Source organism: Anopheles ziemanni, chromosome 2 (genome assembly GCF_943734765.1).
Source record: "Anopheles ziemanni chromosome 2, idAnoZiCoDA_A2_x.2, whole genome shotgun sequence".
In the NCBI taxonomy this organism is placed as follows: domain Eukaryota; kingdom Metazoa; phylum Arthropoda; class Insecta; order Diptera; family Culicidae; genus Anopheles; species Anopheles ziemanni.
Window position 1 is genome coordinate 24,891,146 of NC_080705.1, and position 26,336 is coordinate 24,917,481.

A 26,336-nucleotide genomic window follows, 5' to 3' on the forward strand; every position below is an offset into this window, starting at 1 on the left:
TGTTTGTGATGCGGGTTCTCATTTGCGTAGCTAATTAACGAATATTCCCACTTTCTATTTTCCACCAGCATCAGCTTCTGCTTATTTGCGAGCATAAAAACCAAAAACAAAGAGTAAGGCAAAAAGCCATCGTCCTCCATTGTGGACAGTTTTACTATAACAGGGCATCTGTTGTGTATATCGATGAAAATATTCTATTTCTCGTTTTTACAATGAGAACCGCAGATAAGGAGCTTTTAAATGACAGCTGCTTCATAAAAAGCTTAACTGTACAACGTCCTCTATCCGTCTCTCTTAACCTGAGGTTTCGATTGGTGATGATAATAGACAGATGAGCTGATAATGATGATGATGGTGAGATGGTGTTTAATCTTTTCTTGGGATTAAATCAATCGGTTTGCACAAAGGCTAGTCTTATTATCAATTACCAATCGATTGTGGTGTCATGAAACAGAAATGGAAGGACATTGACCGTTTCCTAAATTTATTATGATTTACTGTTTTACTGCCTGATGGTGATTATTTAGAATTTATGTTCACAATGTTAACACGATCAGTTTTGCTATAATAAATCTTTTTTAAACTTTACATTCAAACATTTTATTGAAAATATCGTTTATCTCATTACATCATACAATTTGTTAAAAAAATGTCCTTTCTCTAAAAACATCGTTGGGAAGAAAAGTTTGTTGTGTGATAAATTATATCATCACGAATGTGCCAAATGTTATTTCCAATTTATCAAACCCATATATTTGCCGACTCGCACGCCACTGATTGCAAATCAATGACCAACGAACAATCGGTAAAAATATGACCCAATAATTGCACCGATTCCTTTTTATCACCGACGCGGAAAGTGAAGGATTCGCGGAAAGATAAATGTTTTCCTAAGTTTGGCCACGGCGCTAGGTTAGCGTGTTTTATTGCTCTTTATTCGCCGCGCCAAGGAAAACTCACACATACCACGTACAGCCGGAGGGAGAGTGTCGGTGAATGATTTGTTCACTAACCGAAGAAATCTGCTTCATCCCATTTGATCCCATTTGGCAGCGAAAATAGTCCCAATATTCGCGGAAGTAAATCACGCCGAGGTTCGGGCCGAAAAGCGCGATTTTGTGGTGCGGTTCGGATAAATTCGTTAAAACCCCGAAAGTCGTACGTTCCATTCGAGGCACGTCCGCCATACTTAACATGCCGCACCATTATTGAGGCAAAATACTATTGATTCGGCCCGGTTTCACTTGGAATCCCATGACTGCGCGCTGGCTTACGCGAGTACTGAGCCAGACGGCCGCATCGGCCTTTGCGCTGTTTCGGCATTCGAATGGTTGCAAGCTATCAGGCAGTTGAGGCATTGGGCTGTAGGGACTGATAAATCAAATTAAGGACCATGATACGCAAAGTCAGTGTTCAATCGCAGACAATGTATTTTCATTTGTAGTTTACACAGCAATCTAATTTCAAATATTCTATTAATATAAATTTGTTTACTCCTTTTTTGACAACAATATAATTTCGCCGGAGGCTTGCCGGAAAATTTTATTACAAAAGGCTATTATTTTTCCATGAAAAACTAATGCTTCGACTCAGCTAGCAACTTCAAGAGAAAATTCCTTCTAGCTCTCTTTGTACCCTGACGTTAAAATAACCTACTCCATATACCAAGCACCAGGCGTCTCCATTGAAACCGATTTGGTTGGATAACATTTCCTTCCCGTGCCCTGACTCCCTTGAAGTGCTGCTTCAATCACCTTTCATTCCATTTATTCAGCTAATGAACTCATCCAGTGATAACATTTACCGGAAAAATTATGTTTTACCATTAATTGGTAAAGCTCGAGCGTAGTTCAAACCAACGTTTCCCTCGGCCAATTGTAGCAATTTGCCCGTACTTCCGTCGGCTCTCCTGTTAGTACACTACAAAGGCCAGCGTTAATCTCACTGCCTATTGATGGCCGGAATTCCCGCCGTTACGACTTGGGGAATGAGGATACCATCCACGATGGAGGCGCCTGGTTCCTGGAAGAGGCAAAATAACACTTGAGTTGGCGGGAGCTAGAGGACGCAAAAAACCACCTTCTTCATATACGCAGATTGAGCACATGGACATCGTATTAAAGCGCTATGGGAACCGAGTTTCTGCTTGGCCGACTATTAGCCGGAAACGGATCTCGGAACTGTTCGTTAGCGTCCGTCCAACAACATCATCATCATTCTTTCCGTACTCTTAGTGGTCGGGTCTGGTGTGATCCTTGACGTGTTCGACTGAAGTCGAGTGATACGTGCTGCGAACGCTGCAGGCCCAGCATTAGCTACATAAATACATTGTCGTGGTTTTCCGACCTGCTTATCTTTTGCCCACTCGTTATACTGTCCTTCTTTATCCCCATATTCACATTCACCCATCCATCTATCGATCCATCATCCATCGTTAATACGTTCGGTATTATGGCGATTCGGTAACAACCTTAATAGGATAAACCATTTCTCCTAGCACGCTCCAAACGCCAGACATTACAATTCAAACGTACACCTGGACTGATGATGGAAAAAAAATCTCCTATTAAAAAAAAGAAATGAAACCATAAATCACTATTATACTATTTGCCCATTATCGCTCATTTAACAATGTGATATTTGCATTCGGAAAATGTGCAAACAGTTTAAAAGTCAATAACAAATTGCTATAACAAGGTTTATATTTGCTTTAAAAGATATAATACCATTGTTTCATTAAGTCAATTGACAGATCCAATTAAAACCAACAAATCCCATATTATAATAGCACCACAACAATCCGTCAAACTGACTTTGAAGCTTTTTTCATCGATGTATAATCCCTCAGGGACAGCCTTGAATGGAATGACCGTTCATGTTATAAATCACCATCACCCCATTCCTTCCCAATAAGTGTTTCATTACCAGGCAGGACTATTTTTTATCGCTGATTTAATAGCATATTAAATTCTCGATGGTGTAATTTTTAAATGAATCAATCAAATATTTGTATACTCTCGAGTACTGACCAAACTACAGGAACTTTAAACATTATACATCAGTGATTCACGTAAAAGAGATTATTTTACAGCGTTGTTAAAATGAGAAACGTTCGCAAATACGAAGAGGAAGAATAAAATATGATAACCATTGCCAAATACTTTATTACATCGAGCAAATGGATATTCTGGATTCGAATGAACTGCATCGAATTCCAAAATGTTACAAAAAAAAAACAGTTTGGTGGGGAACGAGTCAGAAAAGATCCACAATTTTCCAACTTACAACTGTTCTAAATTGACTCGTATTTGCACATATTGTTACATCACCATGTCAGGACATCAATCCTCTCTGGCTTTTCGGTATTCAGTAATAAAACATGACAAAACCACAAACGCATAAACACTCGGAATCTAAATCAGCATGTGTTCGCCACTGCACTCTCATAAGAGCATTCAATAAAACCTCTGCTTTGTTTCCTTCCATTTCTCCTGCTAGGTTTCAGCTAGAATCTTTTCACTGGCACGAATCGAACGCAAGAACATATCTTCAGAAACTTGAATATCCAGCATCCCAACGCAATCCTCAGGACTTGCGCCAATGGACAAGGCATCAGCACAAACGAAGACTGCTGCAAAAGCTACGACAGTGTGTAACAAAATGGCCAGGAAAATAAAGCACACCGAATGGCGACCGATGTTAATCAATGTAGCTCTCGGCTAATAGAGTAACGAACGAAATAGGTCACCACTACCTGGCATTCAGTGGTCCAAAACCAACGCTAGAGTATGTGATTTGGTCCGGATATTCTTGTGAAACGTAGGGAAAAAACATGTTCCAACAAAATTTTATCAGGACTAGCCCCAACACCGTTGGAAGATAACGAAAGTAATGTAGTGATACGACCAAGGATACGAGAAGAGAAAAGGATTTCTTCCCTCGCTGGTCGAGTAAGAAATGGTAGGCATCAGACCGGATCATTCGATTGGCCCAACCGGTATTGCTTGGATACTTCCTGCAGCAAATACCATACCAACGTTGGATGGGCGTTTTGGTGTGCGCATCGCAGAAGAAGAAAAGTACACCGATATACCTGTGTTTCTTTTTTCGCACTGAAAGGCCACCAACGAGGAAGTGTAGTCCGGTAAAATGAGTCCCATCGGGTGCATCGACAATTCAAGGCTACGGCACTTGCCTCGGAAACCGTTCTGGTCACGTTCCTTGATCCGTTTTCAAGGTGAATGGTTTGCCCTGTTTTTCCTCCCTCTCTTTAACAGAGAGTGTAATTTTATTTCTCGCTGCATGTGGCTGTGGTAGAAGCTTGTTACCCGTTTGGCTTTAATTTTACCTACTGAAAGCATAGCATAAGCATGCTTGTTTTTGTCCCTCCATTCGAGAGACTGAACGGCTAACAATTTGTTTCCATAGCAGGTCGCTCAGGGACGCTTTTGTCGTAAGATTTTTGTTCACGCAGGCTGTTCATTGTTAGTTTCTTTGGAGGCCAGTGAGATTTTTTCCTTTTTAATAAGTAGTATCTTGAGAGTGATTTTTCTATCCGGTGTAATTCAATTCAGTTATTTCAATATACAAGCTTCAAGTTACATAAAAAGTGGTTGTAAAGGAGCAAAAAATAAAAAAGGTGTTTATGCTGCACAAAACGAACTGAAATTAATTAAAATACAAAACTAGTTGCAAAAAAACTTGAAACACAGCAGTTTGAACCATCAAATAATTTATAAAAAGTGTGTATGAAATGTTTACTTATAAAAAGGTGCTCATTAATTGCTCTCACTTTCAACAAAGGCCACAGCATGACCTCATCACAGCACAGCGATGTTGCAAACATCCCGAACGGACCTTACCTTTGTGATGAGTGGTGTCTTGATTCTTATGCGTAAACAGTGAGTGTTTGATGTGAGACAAACAAAAGGGAAAAAAAGAATAAGACATTCAAAATGCCGCCATGACCAAAGTGTTACTTTACAAAAAAACAGGAAACATTTGTTGCACACGGCAAATGCTCGTTTTAGGATCCAGCTGGGTTCCAGGAAACGATTGAAACATATACTGTATGAGCCAAAAGAAACCGTTACATTTTATAGTTTCACCTTTGAACCGCTAGACCTTCTGTCGTCGACGCGCGGTCCCACAAAATGACCGACATCAATCGAAGCGGCAAACACCAAAAACACAATGGCAAAATCGATGCGCAATCAGCGCTATCCCCGCCGGGTCCGGTTCAACCCTCGGGGGCTGCGACCGATTATGTTCGTGTTGCCAGCAACGCTATCACAACCGGCAACGGAAGCTCCTCCAGAAGCGGCTCGTTGAAACGCAACAATAGCCATCATCAGCGGACGAAAAAACCCCAGCATGCCAATACGATCGAACGGGGCTTCGGTGGCCATGGAAGTCTGGACCGGAGCGGGAGCTCCACGAACGGCCATTACCATCTCCACCAGGTCGGAACGAGATCCGGCGCCGGTTCCGGTCTGGCGCAGGGCTGGGGCTCGAAAAATTCGACCAGCACACAGTCGACCTCGGTTGGGGGGATCGGTACGCCAACGCCGACGCCTCCCGGACCGGATGCTGGCAACACCGAGTGTGTGGGCTCGAGTACCAAACTAACGCACGGCGTAAAAACGGAAGCCACGCTCGGGGAGGATTTTAAACGCTTCCACACGCTCCGCAACAGCTACGGCGGGAAATCCAATTTAAATGTAAATAACACCGATCAGACGATAAAGACGCAGGTCCTGCTGCACCAGCAGAAGCTCCGCGAGTATAGTCGGCAGCAGCAGCAGCAGCAGCACGTGGACAACGACAGCTACTCGACCTGCTCGTCCTCGCAATCCGATTACCAGCATCCCCAGCACAGCCAGTCCCATCGCCACAAGCACCATACCCACCATCGCCAGCATCATCATCAACACCACCATCAGCACACACAGCAACAACACACTCAACAACAACAGCCGCAACCGCCTCCAAGCACCTACCCTATCTCAGCGACGGTCGCGGCGACGGCCACACTCACTCGAAGCGGCGGCGTCGGTGGTGGCTCGATATTGAAAAATGCCACCAACACCATCGGCCACGGGGAAGTCTCGGCGGGGTTCGGCGGGAACCGGAACAGCCTCCGGCGTGGCCCCGGTGGATTAAGCACTCTCTCGCTGTGCAGCTGTGATGCGGAAACGGAGGTGAGTAAGTCATTATTACCAAGCATTTCCTCTTTCCATCGCATTCCTTTTTCGTTTTCATCTGGCTTTCGCATCATTTTTCGTCCCATCCATTTTTCATGCAACGTAAAACTCCGGGTTACGAGAAGCATGAAATGACCGATATGGTTTGTTAATCACTGGCACTGACTTTTATGGTGCCTTTGTGGACTATTGTGGAAAGGGACGCCTCGACTGCCTGGAGATGATTTTTGCCCTTACGATTCCATCGAGGATGTTTGGTCGGTACATTAACCCTGGGGGTGGAAAGCTATAATACAGTTGCATGTTTCTGCACCAAAAAATTGTCTCATTATTATCGGTTGTTCAATTGAGAATCGGACCGACAATTTTTCAACAGAAAAATGAAATAGCCTTTAGTGGGCACAACAAACGTATTACTTACCAATTCGTTTAAAGGTGTAGCTTACTGGAAAAGCTGTTTCGGCTTTTTATTATTTAAATTATGCTGACTATTGATATATTATCCAAGAAAAGTAGATATCGTGTAAATATGAATGATCATTTTGATGTTACTTCTACTCAATTAAAGTTTATATACAAAAACACCTAGTTCATGGTTTGTTTTCATACCATCTTTGATAATGGTTTGTAAAGATATTTTAAAGTTTTATTTGGTGTCTTTAATTTTGAAAAGAGAAATGTAATCCTGAGTTTAAGAACTCTGTAAATGTGTGTAAGTTGCCAAAACAAATCCAATCAAAATTTCTCTGCAATGATATTTATTTTTTTTTCGTATTTGTTATAATAAATCTTAGCTTATTGGAAAAATTCCTGCTCTCATAAAGGAATTTCGGTTTTTGTAAGCAAGGTGCTATTCATGCCACATGCCACGAGGCTTTCTAAACTTAGGAATGTTGTAGGCGGTCAAAGCTGAAATACCATCAAAATTGGCCCAAACAACAAAGTCGATAACAGCTCGTCGGTATTATCGTTTCTTCTTCAAAGACATCACCGAAATGTCTTCACTTTCTGGCCCCCGCTAAGTGCGATAAATGACCTTACGGCCAACCGCGGGTGGTGACATAACCTGCTGACTTCGCGACCCCCACCCCCCAAACTTCAGGCCAAGCCAACGGTGCTGGAAGTTTGTAATTAATTTTCTTAATCACATTATCATCATGGTTTGCCCCCTACTGTGTACTTTTCGGCGTAGCCAGTGGCGTAATGTAACGTCGATACTTGAGCCACCCGAGGCAATCGTTACAAAAACACCACCGATACCGACAACCGTCGTTCCCCCGTAGAAGTTTAGACATCCTGAAAAAAAAGACCCATCCAACCTACGGACCATCTCGAGCCTTCCGAGTGGTGTCTTGGAGGGTAGTCTTGTAGAAAAGGGACGAAAAAAGAGAGAGTCAAATAGAATAAGCTGGATTAAAGGCCGGATCTTATCGCAGGGATTCAAATTGCGAATTCCATTTTCACACCAAACGATCGTTTGGAGCTTTTCGTTTTTCTAACGGTAAAATCAGCTAGATTGCAGATGCGGGTATTTTATTCATGTCTTTTTTTCAAATGAAGTGGAACGGCCGCGTTGGATCTGTTTCCAAAATGAACTTTGCCCCCAGTAATGATAATGCTTTTATTACCGACGGTATTGGCTCTGCAGTGGCGTTCTTCGGTTCTAGGTGTCAGCAAAGTTCAATAAATTGATGTTGTTTGTATGTATGCTTTTATTATGAGTTTGAAGGCACTGAAAATATAAATTAAAAATAAGAACCCTTATGGAATACAGATTTGCTTTCGTAGACATTACATATTGGAAGTTTCTGTGATAAATATTATAAACATTTGACATTTTCGAATTTTGTTTCAAAACAAAAACAACTTTTATACAAAAAGAATTTTCAAAACAATGAAACAGCTTAATCCACGGTAGGCATGGTAAGGAATCATCCCTATTTTACATCATACCAGCTAGCATTGTACTCAGGAATTGAACCAAATATGTAAATGCAGGTGATTCTCTGAAATTTATTTTACCACCTTGAGGTACTTCTGTAGAAACGTCCCACACAACACATATGCATGTAAATCGAATATCAACTTGAAATAATCGTACTTCTATGCAATATGATTGAATCGTAAATGATGCTAAAATAATGCCTATACGTACAAAAGTGGAGGCGCTAACCGTACATTGTTCAAAATGTATACGTTTAGTCGTATATTTTCTAAGTCGGCAACATATACGACTTACGATCTACATCAGCCGTACATTGTTCGTATATCTATACGTATGCATAAAGAAAATCGTATTACATTCTTAATCGGCATCATATGCATCAAAGAATATACATTGCTCGTACATTGTCTATGCATACTGCGATTCCGATTCGAAATATACTAATATGAGATTCAATTTATTCAACTTAATACGACTTCGTGTTGTGTGGGGTCCTCTAATGTGGCCCGATAACGATAATTGACACCAATCTGTGGTCTCCAGAGCTTCAATTAGTATGGCTCAATAAACCGATAGGCAAACGATCCCGTTTGGTGCATAGCCAAGTTGCCATCTTTACTGTTGATTGCGGCATTTGGAAATACATCGGCAATCGGTTTCGTTGACGATGTTGTCTTTTGAGATGACAGCGATCTTTGTGTTTGCATTTCCTGCTTTGTTTCTTTCATGAACGACCCGGACCCGACCAAAGGACGTAATTACACAAATTATCCAATAACGGGAACGTAATGGCATTCGAACATGTTGCTTCACTGAACGATAGGGCTTCCGATAGTTGCTCGACCGTACCTCGTGGCAGTTGGCGTGCTTCAAATGTGCTAATGTGTGAAAGTGTCACTATTATGTCCTTATCTGTCATTCCATATGTTGTCTTTGTTTGCTGAATGTTTGCTCTCTAGCACATAAGCTTTCTCGTTGGACTTGAGTGTGAGATGACTTGCCAAGAAACTCCGTAGCGTTTGCTGGCCTACATTTGTGACTTGTATTTGAACATTTTCTACTGTGTCGTACAACGAAGTGAACGATTGGAATAGATTTTCTGGATTAAGTGAAAATCCCAAACCATTTTCCGAAACCAAATTTTGCCTACATCTCATATTTCGTGCTCTTGCTCTATCGTTTCCAACTCTGACTTTTTTGTTATCTCTCACATATTCATTCACATCTTTAACGTTTTATATTACCTCCACTCACCAGCGCAACATTTCGTTTCGTTCCGAATTTCTCATCTCGCTGTCCGGATCAAATATTTACAGATAATACCGAATCCATTAAGGCCATTATATCAGTACAGTCTGGACAGGAAAAATCCACGCCAGCACACGTACACGTGTGAGCAGAACGCACAAATCCTGCTACGGCTGGAGAAGGACCGCCAGAAGAAGTTTGGCTCGATGGGAAAGCTGGTAAGTGTTAATTCCGTTCCGTTTCTGGTTGTGATTTTATTTCCCCCCAGCGATTGCGGTCGTGCCGTGGAGTCGTATGGCGGGAGACGGTTTTTTTTTCTCCTAAGCAAAACATGTTGTAACGGTGGCCGCATGGGTCATTTTCCGAAGAAGTGTGCGTTCGTTAGGTTGACTGTTGCGTGTTTGAGTGCCGTATTTAACGGCTCTCTAAACGCAAGTTTTCGGCTTTAAGCAAATGGCGTTAGAGCGGGTCATTTGGATTCGTACCGTAAACATGATAATAGTTCCGGGATTCAGCCGGAATGTGTGCGTAACTTAATGGAGAGGATACCAGACAATTATTTGAAAGCATTTGAAATTAACCAACCGTAACAAACCCGCCAGTGGATAAACAAAACTACTCAAGCTCCAAATTTATTTTTAAGTGTTTTCGGTGACTAACCAGCGATTCATAGACAATCATGGTTTAATTTATCGATTCGGAACTGTATCTGTTTCGCAACGTTGAAGTGCTCTTAAAGCCTCGCAAGGGTCTTCTAATTGCTTCGCAATCCCTAGATCCTCTTACGCAATAAATGTCCGAACCAAACAAGATGAACCGAAGTAAAACATGGCTCAGGGCTTCCTGAATTAATTCCGCCCTCAACAAACCTAACACAACTTAGCAGAGCAGTTGCACGCTCGAGGCGCGGAAACCGTACGCACCGAGTTCGCATCAAATTTAAACAATGATAGACACAATTAGCTTTCTCCCTTACCCACCTACTCACCGCCATCGCCACAACGATGACGATGACGACGAAAGGCTTGAGAAAACTAATTTGCTAATGAAAACTCAACCAGCGTTTTGCCAGCTTTCTGCCGGCATCCGCTTTTCTCATTACCCGGCATTATGCTTCATGCGGTGGGTGGCCTTTCGAGTCCTCAGTTGACGTACTTTGTTCACGTTGGCTTCCTGAATGTATGCTCTATGTGCTCGAACAACTCGAGCGAGAGCGTTTCGTCATCATTTTGCAGCGAATTACCACCAAGTTACTTTCCACTGCCCTCCGGTACTTTCGGTTGTTTGTAGTGACCATTGTTGAGTTTCCCCACACACGACCACCCACCCAAAACCCAAACACGTGCCACGGCCACAACAAAGCGTGTGTGAAGCGCCTCCATCTACACCAAGGAACATCGCCGAAACCGACTTCACGAAACGATCTGCACGCTCCGTTTTTGGCACGATGTGAAAATTGGTGGAAAACCGACACTAATGCACTAGTGCTTCATTTTCTTCCCACGAAATTCTCAACGAAACCTTCGGAAATTTACTGGAAACTCCACGGTAAACTACCTCGCAGCATCTCGCCACATCGACCGGCGACCTCAGCATGGTGGCTCCGGTGATGCAGCGCCACTCGAGCATTACCGGTGCATCCGTGCCGGTTTCCTCCGCTTCCACACCGACGCCGACCCCTCCGCCCCTGCTAACGGCAGCCAGCAACGGGCTCAAGGGTACCGGAAACCCGTGTAAGGCAACGGCAGCAGTCGGCATGCTCAAATTCGACTGCCAACACGGACCACAGTTCCCACGAGGAGGTGATAATTATGCGGAGGTAAGTTTGAAAAGTGTCATTCTTTTGTCGTCTGTTTAGTATGCCTTTTTTGAAAAAGAGATCATTCAACCTTTTGATAACTCGAACATAAAGAAGTTTTAAAAAATAGTTTTGTTTATTAAAAGTTACTGATAGTAATGAGATATATTTGTAAAGCTAAAACTGAACAACAAATCTAGGGTAGCAATAGAAATAATCATTAAATTTCGTCACGTACTCATCACAAAAAATAATTTCGCCTCGGTGGTGTTTACTTGTTTGCTTTTATTGAACCTCAGATGTAAAACTCCGCAAAAGAAAAATAGACAATAATTCAAACCCTCTCTCTGTTCGTTCCCTCAAACTCCCCCACATTCACTTTCACTAAACGTCCGTAGTGGGATGTACCAGGCTAAACAAACCTATCACTTTGGGGACAGTTGGACGGAAAACCCGTATCTAACGGAAGCAGGCAAAAACCGCTGTATCATCAAAAACAAAGGCGAAAAATATTTTCTATCGATTAAACCCCGTAGAAACTTGGACTGGAAAAACGAGCCAATTCCTCATTTCTTCCCCGCTCGTGCACGCGCCTATACGTGACTGTCCATGGCACTTCCGGTCATAAATTATTTAAAAGCCATCCCGACCAACACCGGGTTTCAGTTTCCAGTAAACCTGGGGATTCCGTGGTCGAACACGGGGCCAAATTTATTGGCCATACTATTTTGCGGCCACTGGTTTTGGAGTATTATTTATGGAATGTCCTTCCGACCGCCTTTTCCGGGGGGATTGCAGAATGCCGGGAATGGTTGCCGGGGGACGGGTGGGAAATTGCACATTCCTGCTTTGTCTCGCCAACCGAAGAGCGAGTTTCTTAGACCTTATCGGAAACCGATCTGGATAGCATTCAAGGGCTTTGAGAGATGGAATTCCGTTTGCAAATTGGCACTCCATTTTCACGCCCCAGCTGCTCAGTTTGAAGCAGGCTAAATGCTTCGTCGATAGCATCTCGGGGAAAGTTTTTTTTTTCCTACCCTTACCCTAGACGGATTACGATTCAGGTTGGAAAGTAATAGATTCAAATGGGATGCGGTACTCGTTTGACTTAGTCAGTAGATAAAAAAGACTACCCTGAGTCAAGTTTACACAAAGAATTCTCTTTTACTGCAAATTGTTAGTTGGTTTTCTGTTTTAAATTATCTAATGAACGTCAAATAAATAAATAATTTGTCAAAAGTAAGTTTTCATCGAAAACACTAGACACTTTAAACTGTGAAGAAATGTAACAGTTGTTTTACAACTTTCATAGAAACAAAAAGCCAACACAATTTCATAAATACTGAGAATATATGCTAGTTCAAATGTGCAGTGCAGTGAATTGTGACTATAATTTATTAATTATTCAAACTTCCCTGCACTAAAATGTTAAGCAATCAACAAAAACATTTGTGGAATGAAAGAATAAAATGCTAGTACAAAAAATATATTTTATTCCTTCGTACGAAGGCAATCATGCTGATGATTCTTCATCGTCCGACTGTTAGGTTTATGCCTTCATTATTCTTCCAAAGTTTGTCAGAAGCTTTTTGTTTCAGCCGAACCTGTCTACTGTAAAGATATTTGTCGGCTTTTCGTTTTACTGTTATCCGTCCTCTTTCATTCGTTATCAGCAATCTGCCAGTCATTATTTTAAAGGAGTAGAGAAAACATGAAACAAAATGCAGAGATAGCAAAGCACGATACACGTGAACCCTTAGTCATGTTTCTATCCAGTCGAACTTGGTGCGATGGAAGTCTGGACAACAAATTAAAGGAGGAAAACAAATAAAAAGGGAACATTGTGTGGGAGAGAATGGAAATTAATTCCACAGCAAGAAAAAAAGATAACTACAGTGGACCGAGCTAACGAAAAAGCGTCAGAAATCGGGGGATGAAAAGTGTAGATCAAGAATGGTCCGACAAAGGGATGGAATGTAGATGATGCTGGTGAACATTTGCAGACGAATGTCCAACGGAAACACGGTCAACCATCGCAATGCCTCGGTGGGCATTGTGCATTTCATTTCCATCAACCTCGGGAAACATTTATTTTCCTCATTTCCATAGCGCGACAATGTCATAAATATCCGCACCATCTGCCGTAGTCGGGTCATTTTTCTGCTACAATTTCCTGGCCGCGCCGATGGCGTGCTGCCCTTGGCTGGCCAGTTTTGCATTTTTCCGTGGGTTTGTTGCGGTTCTGCTTCAGAAATATTTCGCCGCTCGGCGGAACACGTCAGCTTTCGAGCGAATCGGGGTTCGAGAGACGAAGCCGGTTGCATTCGGTCCGGGATACAGCTGAGTAAACTCGGCCAGGATCGTCCAGTCGTTAGCGTTTCCGTGGCGTCCCGGGGCGCAACAGCTGCACGGCGTGTCGCTTTGTGACAAGGCAGCGCTTTCTGCGGTTGAGCAGCGAGAAAAATAGATTTCCTTCGCGCCAGCAACCATTTATTACGTGCTTATGGATGAGTTCTATCGCTTCCCGTATGGCCCCGAACGGCGAAACTCTAAAAACACGTGCCCAGAAGCCAACTCCGCGTGGGACAACCCGAAGCAGCGTGCGATGGCTCTAGGGAAGCAATTAATTTCACTGAAATTTAGACGCAATCAAGCGTTAAGGCAGAGGAAAACGCATGACGAAAAACTCCCACAGGCAAGAGCAGAAACAACTGGAATAAAAACGGTTTTATTGTTGTCATAATAGCTTTTTATTTCCTTCGCAAGCACAGTTTTTAGCGAAATATCCAACAAAGATGACCAATACTTAAAAGTTTACGTTCTATATAGAGAAAACGTCAAAAATATATTTGGTTTGAGTATTCAATGTTTTTAGCTTAAATGTTTCAAAAGAATAAAACAAACACATTAACTAATCAAATGAGCTGTTTGGTAAGCAAAAGTTTAACAACAGCAAAAAGACAATTTAATTCCTCAATATACATTAAGTTGGTTGAGAAATGATATTCCCTCTACATATAATAACATTAATATACAGTTATTAAAACCTACAATAATTTGGATCGACAATCTCTCGTAAATCAAACTTCAACAACATCAAAAAGTTATTTACAAATATCTGTTGTTTGTGCAGCTACTCACTTATCAAAAATCGATTTACAATTCATAAATCCCTTGCTTCAATATTTCTTCTCTTGTGTGGTTCATTTGCAGGACGATTCGTACAGCGAAGACATGATACCTCCACCACCTCCCCCACTCAACCGAAGGCCTTCGTATGGATATGGCTGTGGTGTTGTGCAGCAACCTGTTGCGCCGGAACCGGGGCACGGCGAACATCAGCAGCCAACGATGCACGAGCTCAGCTCGTCACTAGGCAACCGGGAAGGCCTAATCGGAAACGGAAGTTACCAGCCCGCCATGAATCAGCCGGATCTTTTCAACTTTGCCTCATCGCACGACGCTTCCAGAGGTGGGACGCTAAAATCAACACTGAAATCTGGCAAACCGTTGGCAAACAGTAAGGGATCTTCCACCGTCGCCGGAACCGGTGCTAATGCGAATGGAAAGTCAAAGCTGAATACCGAGCCGCTTCCGGTGATGATGGTGGACCTGATGAATGGTAACGTCACCGGTGCACCCTCCGGCGCGAATGGAAACGACCATGACGCACTTGGAGGTGAGCCAACGAAACCGTATCCGCCTTACTACTTCGACGACAACTATCTGCACCACCACTACTACGCCGGCGAGCCGACCGAGCTGCCGCTTAAGGACGCGATGGACGGTGGCCATTTGTACCAGCTTTACCAGCCCCACCATGGTCACCACCATCCGGTGGAACCGGTCAGCGGCGGAGGCGGGATGTACATCCCGAGATACGAAGGCCTCGGAGGTTTGCCCACAAAGTACAACACAATTGGAGCGAACGGACACCTACCGGTGGGCGCCACGGATTTCCCATTGGGCGGCCACTTCACGGGTCTCGGAAGTGACGGTCCGTTTCACCACCAAGGACCCGGTATGGGGCACCACGCCAGCACCTGTAACGTGAACCAGACGTACCAGGCGGGCTCGGCCAAGAGCAACCTTATCGCGTCTCACCACTTCTCGAACTCACTCAGCAACTTCAACTTCAACCCGTCGCAATACTTCGGATCGGCGCTGGATCCTCCGCCGGGTACCACCATTATCCCCGGTGGTCTCGGAGGAGTTATGGGTGCTGGCGATGGATTTCCTTCGTCGTGCAGTCTCAACGGAACGCCCAATAAGCTTCAGCCAGCTCATCCCTGGAAGCATCGCCAGTGTCCCAGTCGGGGTTCCAGCAGCACCGGCTCGGGATCATCAAGTAAGTATTGGGGAAGGAATTCTTACCATCTCCTCTTTGAGGTTCTGCGGAATATAGTTTCCAGAAGATTGCATCAGTTTTCTTACGCGAAAGGTTGATCAAATTTTTGAATGAAGTTTTTCTGATGATTATTTGATCGTTTAAATAATGTTTAAATATGTTCCTTTTATAACTTTTATGCTTCTGATTGAGCATTTTACTTTAAGCCATGATTGAAGATTATAGTTTTACAATACCAAAATAACAATTTCGATAACTTATCAAAGTTTTTACAATTATCTAAAATAGTTTAAAAAAAACACTTTTTATTTAAAACATAATTTTTACATTCGTTTAATGAAATAATCAGCTAGTAGGAATTTAAAAAAAAGCAATAAGCGAAATGAACACTTTTGACTGTACGGGATTCGAGCATATACGATACGAAACTGAAACGCTGTGGTTTAATGTAACGAGATGCAAAAATGTTGAGCGTTTTGCGGTCTACAATAAATTTTGCCAACAATGGTCAGTTCGTCCATTTAGACGAATTTGTGTAAACATTTTCTTCATCTGAGATTAGAGTTAAATAGCCAGATTCAGAAACGTAAACATAGCAAATGAGAACAACACGCTTTTCCATTACTGCACAGTTAGTTTGTGTTCGGTTCGTTACGGTATTCAGTGAGATATAAAAAACAGACACGGGTTATTATCAAACAAGCACAACCTCAACAATGTTGGTTGTTGAGCGCATTTCCAAGAAGAGGGTCGCAAACCCATCGAAACCTGAAAGATTTTCCATCCGAAAGGCAGATACGAAAAAAAAATAACGAAAACTTAGTGGGTTGAAAACCCGGACGTCGAAAAGCATAGAAATAAACATCATTGCAATTTAGTTCCAGCGCACTCGAGCGCAAAACCCCCTTCAGTTGCTCCGTGAGACACCGGTACCGGTACCTCGCCCGGTGCAACAAATGGATGCTAATCAGGGCCCTTGGGCAGTAAAGTTTTCGAGCTGTTGACAAGCAGTAAAACATGCACTAACACACAGCGGGGTACGAAAGTGCCTGATGGATGGACTTCCCCTAACCGGGAGGACGATACGCGCGAATAAAGGAACGGGTAATGAAGGCCCTTTTCGTGGAAGCAGACTGTGTGATTCTTGGCTCAAACGATAACACTGCATTTCTGCGTAGATTACGGAGCAGAGCGATGAGAAGAAGGAACCGGGTTGAAAGATTTTTTCTAGCCATGCTCCACGCCGTAAAAAGCTTCTGTGCCTGGAAGCTAATTGCATTCCGTTAAATGATGCCGTATTTCAGAGGGCGCAAACAACTATCTTGGCAGCATAAAATCCAACTTAATTCAGTTGTTTTCGTAGGCACGATTCTAGCGGGTGCTAGCAGATTCACGCTAACGAGTAGTTCTCCTTAAATCTATGCAACTGCTTTGTATCTCCATGAAGCTTCAGCAACGCAGCGGATTAACAAGATACAGTTAGTTATCTTGACAATGAACGGCAAAATGCAGCTAATCAGAAACGCTTTTCATTTGGTTCAGATTTTCAAAATGAAATGCACAAAATAAACTTAATTTGGCCCTATCTAATGACTATTACAATGGCTTAAGCTACAATAGAATCTAATATGTTCGCAAAATTAACAGAAGCTTAACAAAAATCAATTACCAATTTCCTCTTAGATCGATGCAAAATTCCCGAATGGAGGATAAATGTGGATCCCGTTTAAATTATGAAAAAATAATATGTTTTACACCAAAAAACATCGTTATATCATTATGGAGAGGCTAACAAAAAGGAAGAAATTATGTCTTTCCCGAATCCAATTTATTGAAATATAAATAATGTAATTATTAATATAGCATCAACTAAAAACCAAGCATTTCTACCTAGTAGAACTTTCTATATAAGTTCAAAGTTGTATTATGGAACTTTTGAACGCTACATTACGCTGCTTAATATATGTTTTATTCAACGGTGGACGATGAAAGTACCAATATTTTATTTCGTCCTTTCTTTCTTGTAAAACAAATTCTTTGTTCAATTTAAGTACTTTTTTTTTACAAGATGAAGATAAATACTGCCCGGAAGAATCATGCAATCGAAAAAAAACTAGACACCCGCAGCTTTCTTCTGTACGTTGCACTTGAACCTGGGAAAAAAAACTAATCAAAAACCCCGTTTCCTTTTCCCTTGCGCTTTCTTTCTTGTGCCTTCCGTAGAGTGGGATCTACCCTCAAGGCAGTGGCTTGCGGTGACCTCCATCCTGCTGATAGCGGGGGCGGCCGGGGTGGCCGTCCCATTCGCCCTCAAGGTGTCCTCCAGCGCCCCTCTGGAGGAGCGGCTTCAAGTTGCCACCCAGCTGCTCGATACAGTGCCTTTAATCGATGGCCACAACGATCTGCCCTGGAACATACGGAAATTCCTGCACAATCAGCTAAACGATTTTCGGTGAGTGGAAACTTCATACTTTTCCTACCTTGTTGGTTTGTTGGAGTGTGTGTCCGTGTGTGACGGAATTGCGAACTGCTACGTCACGAAGTCCAATTAGTATAACTTTTTCAATCTAGCTTTATCTTCAACGCTGGTCTTGATTATTTCCTCGTTGCAGGTTTGACGATGACCTTAAGTCGATATCACCCTGGTCGAAGAGTGCCTGGAGCCATACGGACCTGCAGCGGCTAAAGCGGGGTCGGATAAGTTCCCAGGTAAGACTTATCCGCTGACAACAGTATGTGCTAGTAAACAATAATATAACGAAAGTAATTGCTGGTCTGTGTGTGCATTTTTCCTCTTATTGATATGTTTTAATCGCGTATAGTATCTGATCCCTACTTCATGCAAAGGTTTACTGTTATTCTTTCTTGTGCGGTACTTTTTAAATCATCTTGAAATAACCAGTCCATCAGCTGAGCACTGGAGAACAGGAAACGCGACCTTTTTGCGATAGCGCTTCATCACGATTCATACAGCATCCATTTTTTCAACTTCATTCACTGGAAATCTAAGCTTGAAAAAATTTACGTTTGTATGTTTCGCGCATCCACCGGACATCCTGATATTACTGTTTTGTTAGAATGAGGGAAATAATAAGTTTCCTCGATCAACAGTGCCTCTTCGAAAGGTTTCCTGGAAGATCGGTCGTAAGGTTTAATAATTCCTTTTCAATCACGGTTAAGTTGTATCTTCACTTTCTCTGAGATATGAAATACACATTGGAATTTGTCAAAACAATTCCATGATTTGTCTATACTAGAAAACTATACTCAATTGAAAATATTCAATGTTTCATACGTAGTAAACCATCTAACCTGGGTTATGATCATTTTTGGTTTCAGCATTTTCACCCAAGACGTAGCACATATAATTGAATTACATAATGACTATGAAAACCCCGTAAATAATGCTCTTCTAACAAACACCTCCAATACGGCTCGTTTCTGCAACCTCCAAACAAGACACTGACAAATTTAACGTTCCTTGCTCCACTTTATACGGCCACAAAATGGCGATCCTCCAATCTGTGATCGTTTATACCGGCTCCTTCATAATGAACGGTTTATGTGCAATCAGAAAATTTATTTCACCGTAATAACGAAACGGTAGATCCTTCTGAGGCATTTTGTTTCATCAGGGCACATTAATCGTAGAAAATGATAGTAAAACCCCGAACCGTTTTATCTTCATTTTATATTCTATCGAGCGGTTTAAACGTATGATGAAAAATACAAACGCTCATCACGATGAATTGAATTTTCCAACCCCGACAGGTCATGTGACGTGTCTCAGGATCAAATCAAACGTAAGAAACGCCATTCGATAAGGGTAAAGTTTGTGGGAGTTTGGGCACGATACGATAAAGAGAAGGATTCGCATTAACCACTCACTTGCTCTTTTGCGACCTTTAAGAAGGCGTTTGATGTAACTGTGGGTAAAATTAGGGTACCTTTCTGAGAAATCGATATATATTTTAAGAGCAATTAAATTTCAATACCAGTTTATGAGCAGCTTCATGTCATGCAAGTTGTCAAATAAAGTAGAAAAAAGTGATTGCACTGCAATTAAGCAGAGGAGGTGTTGTAAAATTTACAAAACAATGTTTGGCCTGTTCGTTTACCCTTGCAAGAAAGTTGAAAAATTGTTAATATGGGCTATTAAAAATATTTATGTTTATTGATTGCTGCTGTCAATTTTGTTCTAAGCTAATGACTTCTAAATATTGTAAATTTTAAAATGAAAAGTATTATTTTAAAACGAAAAGTAAACAATCAAAATCAGCTTCAATTCACTTTTTGTAGGATATTACTATAACTTGTATATAGACATGCTTCATTGTTGCATTTTCTAAACAAATAAAACTGAAAAGCAATAAAAAATAAGAGGTTAAATGATGGTTGATTTTCTCCCATTCCAAGGCCCTAGGGTTCCTAACACTCAATTGCGATCGTTGCGTAACCCGTTCCGGCAAAAGACTTTGAAAACTCCTTAGTTTCAAAGTACGCAATGTTTATTTACAACCAATAGGGACGACGGTGGAATGAATGCCTCTTTACGATTTTCCTTTGATTAACTACTACTCTCTCGTGTTCTGTTACGTAAAACATTCACTTCTCGCTTCTCCCATCGACCTTCCTTAAATCCTTTCGTTAACGAAGCGACCTTTCTTGATATTTGCTTTCAACTGAATTCGTCCATCGTTTTCGGTGGAAAGGAATTACCAAATTCTTATACCAGATGTAAAAACCGGTTTTAATACCCATCAACATGCGCTTCCGAACGATGATTTTGTTAAAAAAAAAACTGTAAAAGCCCTTCGGGTGAAAACAAATGATGCTGATTGAAAAATTATGTAAATTAATCTCGAACTTACTGGCGATAAGAAGCTTATTGGGCACATGATGTAACGTTACGCGGGAATTTTTTGTGCTGTACCGAAAGGTTATGTAAAATACGTGGTAATGTAATAGGCAAATGAACCCTTTCATTAGTGGTACTCGAAAAAATCTTATACCCTCGGAAAAAACGTGCGCTATTTTCACCCATGATTCGTAGCTTCCCAATTACCTATCTTCACACCAATTTCTCTAGCGCATGACTGTGTTGAAGTAGGAAGATTTGGAAATAAGAAGGAAGAAATTAATTTTATCAAACCTACCTTCGGAAAATCATCCCTTTGCAACAGACGAAGTACCACGTGACTCCATTGGTTTATTGAGTGCCTTAATGTTCCCACACAAACCCTGTGGATGATTGCCCAACCGTGAAGGGATATTATTGACCCTTGAAGGTGAAATAAACAGAAATATTATGAAATTTTGGATGGTGCACTACGGAATGAAAGAAAAGATTTTCACTCCATTCAATGTGGGTTAACACAGTTACAAAAAAAAGAGAATGAAAGGAAACCAGAAAAACCCCTTCGAAATGCTCCGATCTGTAAGTTTGATCACAATCACTTTCATTCACTAGCAGAAGGGCTTCTGAAGCAACATTCAAAGTTTAAATGAATGAATAATGATCTCAATTTGAAATTCTTTTCCTTTGAATTTTGCATTCTCCTCTCAATTATTTGTAGAAACAACGCTCTCACACTTTTCTACAATTTATTTATTGGTTAAGAACCTTGCAATTATACAACGCTTATTGATATTACCCTCAATGGCACAATAATGTTCCATCCTCCACAGAACTTCGCTTCCTTAGCAAAACCGAAGTGTAAGTTCTCAATCGGTCGCCCTCCTAATCCACTTAACTTTCACTTCCGACTAAGCTAATAATCAACCCCAACCAAAGGATACGCTTTTGTCGTTTTCACAATAGAAATCCTACGATTGTCGCTCCCGGCTCTAATCGTAATTGCTATCGGGGCGAGGTGCGATAACAAATTAATGCCGATGGTTGGAAAAGCACCCATTGGTGTCCACCATTGCACCATCGGGTCAAACGTGCTCGCGAGTTTAATGAAATGACAACCGACGGTAGCAGTGCCAGCAATCGTCAATTAGCTTAGAGCGTATTGCCGAGCGATTCTCTTGTCCACCGAAACGCTGCCGGTCGTTTGAGTTTCCACTTCCCGCTGGGTGTAATTCAATTGCAAGTCGATTTCCAACAGCCATCCATTAGTGGGCTTCATGATCGTCCACCCGATGCTGGACAATTGGCGGAAAAGTTTGAAGCGAAGTTTATATACGTCCTGCTGGAAATTAGATGAAAAGAGCTGATAATTAATAGAATTTATCCTTTCACTTCGTAGCGCGTTGGAAGCTCCCGCAGTTTTCTTTCCAATTTTCGTTTGTTTTAAGCTTCACACGCGAACGGAAAATATACTCCGAACATAACACGGACACGAACGGCTAGTTTGAAGACTAATGTTTAATTCAGCACCCATTCTTCACCCTAATTGTGGTGCATTTGTTCAGCGTTAAATCAATTCGCTTGTTGGCCGTGCTTTTCAACAATTCGTTCTATGTTTTTCTTCCACAGTTTTGGGCGGCGTATGTACCGTGCGAGGCACAGCATAAGGACGCGGTGCAGATCACGCTGGAACAGATAGACGTAATTAAAAGACTGACAGAACGTTACTCACCACAGCTGACGTCGTGTGCTTCGGTGTTCGGTAGGTATTGATCAATAGATCAATAGTTCGTTATTATTAGGGCTTTCGCGTAACTTCAAATACAAAAATGTTTAACATTAAAAACAATTCGCGTGCCGATTGGGATTAAAAAAGAAATTAGAGGACTGCTTGAACAACGCTGAACATGTAACATGTCTGGGTGAAGATAGTTAGAGAAACTTCATTTATCGTAACCCAAAAAAACCAAAGTTGCAATTAAATTTTATTTCTCAAAAGAATGAATTTAGGATACTTCAGCAAAGAAAGATTCGACATTAAACTTAAAATACATATATATAAAAAATATTTCACAATTATTGTCACTCAAACTTTAACTCATTTCATATGGGAAAACTAAACACTATACATTATCTGTGCACATGTTCAGGGAAAGTTGGATATTCACGTCCAACCATTATGGTCGTGTAGAGTCCGGCGTACATTGCAGATATTGCAATGTTCAACCATTCCCAAACCACTCTTACAGGACCGCCTTTCTATAAACTGCACGTGTAGTTGACACTAATTAGAATTTGCTTCTCACCGCACCCACCCGCAGATATCGTGCAGGCGCACAAAAACCGTCAAATGTGTTCCTTAATCGGCGTAGAGGGTGGCCACTCGTTGGGCGGATCCCTTGGCGTGCTACGCATCTACTATGCACTGGGCGTCCGCTATATGACCCTCACCTCGACCTGTCACACGACGTGGGCCGACTCGAGCAGCGCGGATGCACCGAAATATGACGTCCGGCACGGTGGCCTCACGGCCTATGGCAAGGTAGGTTGAAAGACCTTTTAAATTGAATTTCCGGCCGGTGTTCGAGAACACCCGATGATGGTGTTGCTAAGCATTGTTTCGTTTCTAATTTGCGTGCCCCAGAATCGAACGGACCTGACCAGTCCGGCCATAAAACATAATTAAGAGATTACACACAAAAGCAGGCAGTAGGCTATTAGGAGTTGCCCCTTGGTTCCCACACTGTCCTCTTGGTTCTTCACTGACAATCTGTCCCTGTGGACTCAAACAAATTATATAAACCGCTTACACCAATGGACTGATGAATTTTCTAATAGTAAGGCCATGATCTGAAGGTAGATAGAACGGAAAATCTTTCAAAAATTCGATAAAACCTGGTGAAAAAGTGGCTACACATTTGCCCTATATTGGTGTTCGTTTAATCAGGCATACATTTACAACACCGACTATTTAATACTATAAGGTACATTCTCAATTAGATTTTCAATTTCAATAGATAGAACTCACTGTTTATGAAACAAAAACATAACAAATATGACATAACACCACACAGCGCTGTGTCTTATGTATAACACGGGATAGAAGATTTATCTTAGACAGGCTCTTTACCGCACTGTGTGGTAAGAAAGCGAAAGAGATTGAAATCCATTCGATGGTTACTAGTAAATCGATGTAGAAGTGCAGGTAACCGAAGAAATGAATATTCTTCAAAAATCGCGCCCAATCGAAGATATTCTATTCTTTATTTAATTTTGCTCATCAAAAGTGTCAGATGTTTCATACAGAAACAAGATTCTAATTATTGAATAGTAATATAATAAGCTAAACTACCAGGTAAATAAACAAATAGCAAACCAGAAATAAAACAGTTTGTATTAATTATATATAAAAATTTGCGTGACTAAATAAACAAACAAATTCCCTCGAACCCGCGCGGCCGCGCAAAATTCGAAGAAAACTGGCATCTCCAGTCATTTTGTGAAGATTGCGAAACGAACGGAATTGAATTCTTACCAGCGAACTTTTTTCTGTAGGTTTGGGAAGAAGTACGGTATCTAACCAATTTCGTTATAAACAAGTCTGTAAAGAGTGTAAATTTCTCCTTGATAATAATGTGTTTAAAAGCAGAAAGAAACAGTGAAAGTTGAACTACACTACTTTTTTTATTTTGAATGCTATTATCCATAGTTTTTTATTTTATGGAGGGACATCAATGAAGGGGGCATTTTCAACAAATTTATTCGACATACTTCCACTTTTGTCCTCTTTTCGGATTCAGTAATCATGGATGGAGCTTCATCTTTTACCCTTCGCATCATCATTTCTCTTCCATTTCCCTTTTAAAAACCTGCATTGAAGAAAATTTCTGAAAATTCTTGCAACTTGTTTCGTTTTTGGTTGAACCAATTATGCATGTTCTCATATCACCTCGATTCATCTGCCTCCTCAATCTCGGAGATACTTAAGTCCATCCGTTTGCCTTTTGACTCAAATATCACAAGACAACCTATTCGGCAACCACGAGGACGACTTGTCGTGAACATGATCCAACACACAGAAAAAGTTCGCTTGTTTGTTCACTGGCCGTCAGTTTTCCATCGACCATACCCTAAGGACAATCGAGCTGCCGGCTGCAGGGTTGGACTCAAGTTTAATGATTTCAATTTCGGTTTATGATCTCATCCCTGGTCAACCGTCTGCTCTATTCAAGAGTGTAAACCATGTCACCATATCGCTTCATTGAAAGGTTTTGTGTTCGGTAGACCCGGTAGAAAAGTGGGAGAAAATTAATAAATAACGGGGTACATCATAAACCTGACAAAACGCATTTGGGTTTGACCAATCTCGTGGGTCATGGGACTTGTGCGATGGGCTCAATGCTCACAACTACAATAAACTACAAAAAAGTAAGTTGCACTATCGAGCAGTGGATTGTTGCACTTTGTACGCTAGCTCAAGTTCTGTTTTATGCAAAAATCCGTTTTTGATTCTTTTGCGTCGATAACTGTTTGTTTCAGTTACCTACCGTTCAACAGGAATGAGCCTCGAATATCATAAAACGTGCAACACTTATTATTCCATATACATTTTGGACATATCTGTTATGGCAGGAAGAAATCAATTTCAAATCAAATTACGTGCGTTGGTTGCATTAAATACTGATTTTCGTTTAAGCTACAAACTGCCTTATGTGGATTGTGTCCTTATGGTAGAGCAGTGGGTCCATTAAGTATGTTCTCAGCTAGATTGTGTTACAATTGCAACATTAATGAGTTTTTTACTTACCTTGTTGCTGTTTTTTTCATAACAATATTTCATGTGGCAAAAAATCGAACATAAACCGTTTCGTCCTATGCATCAGACCTAGCGCAATCCACGATCGAACTTTATTCTACAGTTGGACAAGTTATTTGAGTCCCCGAGGTTAAGGGGAATAGTCAACCTTGCTTGAAGAATTGTTAGTTCGTTGATCGTACAAAACTGGTCACAAACGAACAAGAAAAAACAAAGAGCTCTGGTAAATTGGAAATAGCGTAAGTGTGCAAAACTGCCGCTACCCGAAAGTGCTTCATTTTTTCCAATTTATTTTGCTCATCTCTGCCATCATTCATAGTAAGGCCGGATAACGGCGTTCTGTCCATTTCGGGGCTAAATTTCCATTTGTATTCCAATTTATGTTTGATAACTTTTTTCCTTCTCTCTGTCCGTGTGTCCGCGGCTCGCTACACATTCAATCTCCGGCGAAACAACTCTAACCGTATTGTGTTTGGATCTGCTGCCTCCCACAGACTATCATACGGGAAATGAACCGGCTGGGCATGATAGTGGACCTGTCCAAGTCATCCGTCGGGACGATGAAGGATGTCCTAGCGACCTCGCAAGCTCCGGTCATCTTTTCCCACTCGTCCGCCTACGCGCTATGCAACTCGAGCCGGAACGTGCAGGACGAGGTGCTCGAGCTGGTGACGCGGAACCGCGGCCTGGTGATGGTGAACTTTTACAACAAGTTTCTGCGGTGCAGCGAGAATGCATCGGTTGTGGATGCCGCAGGTAAGTTTCACTTTTTTATAGGTAAACTTCATTTTTTGATACTGTGGGAATCACGATTCGCAGTACGGCCAACGTTCGTTTTATCCACCTCATCATCATTACTCAACGCCAGCTTGATTTGCATCAGACCGACCCTACGCGGCAAATGTCAATCTGGATGCTTCCAGGGCCAGATATATAGAGTTCTGCTTGACATCCCAAAAGCTGCCTAGGAAACGCTTCTTATTTGTGTACTGTCCTTTGTACATTTTGCCACGGGCTAAGTTACCTGGCATCATTAAATTGTCAGAAGAATTTGAATTTCAAAACCTGCATGGTGAATGAGGCGACGGTTTAGATGATCCAAATAAGATTTGTTTTAAAAACA

At 41.7% G+C, this 26,336-nt stretch overlaps 1 protein-coding gene across 1 annotated transcript in view; it reads left to right on the forward strand.

The window, feature by feature from the left end:
* The first annotated feature begins 5,153 nt into the window (after positions 1-5,153).
* LOC131291291 (uncharacterized) overlaps positions 5,154-26,336 on the forward strand; it is a 31,407-nt gene continuing 10,224 nt past the window's right edge. Inside the window, exons 1-9 of the mRNA XM_058320487.1 lie at positions 5,154-6,200; positions 9,465-9,614; positions 10,961-11,215; positions 14,408-15,542; positions 17,766-17,994; positions 18,155-18,251; positions 22,027-22,159; positions 22,719-22,939; positions 25,708-25,969. Coding sequence (XP_058176470.1) covers positions 5,154-6,200; positions 9,465-9,614; positions 10,961-11,215; positions 14,408-15,542; positions 17,766-17,994; positions 18,155-18,251; positions 22,027-22,159; positions 22,719-22,939; positions 25,708-25,969 — 3,529 coding nt within the window. The remainder of the gene's footprint in view (positions 6,201-9,464; positions 9,615-10,960; positions 11,216-14,407; positions 15,543-17,765; positions 17,995-18,154; positions 18,252-22,026; positions 22,160-22,718; positions 22,940-25,707; positions 25,970-26,336) is intronic.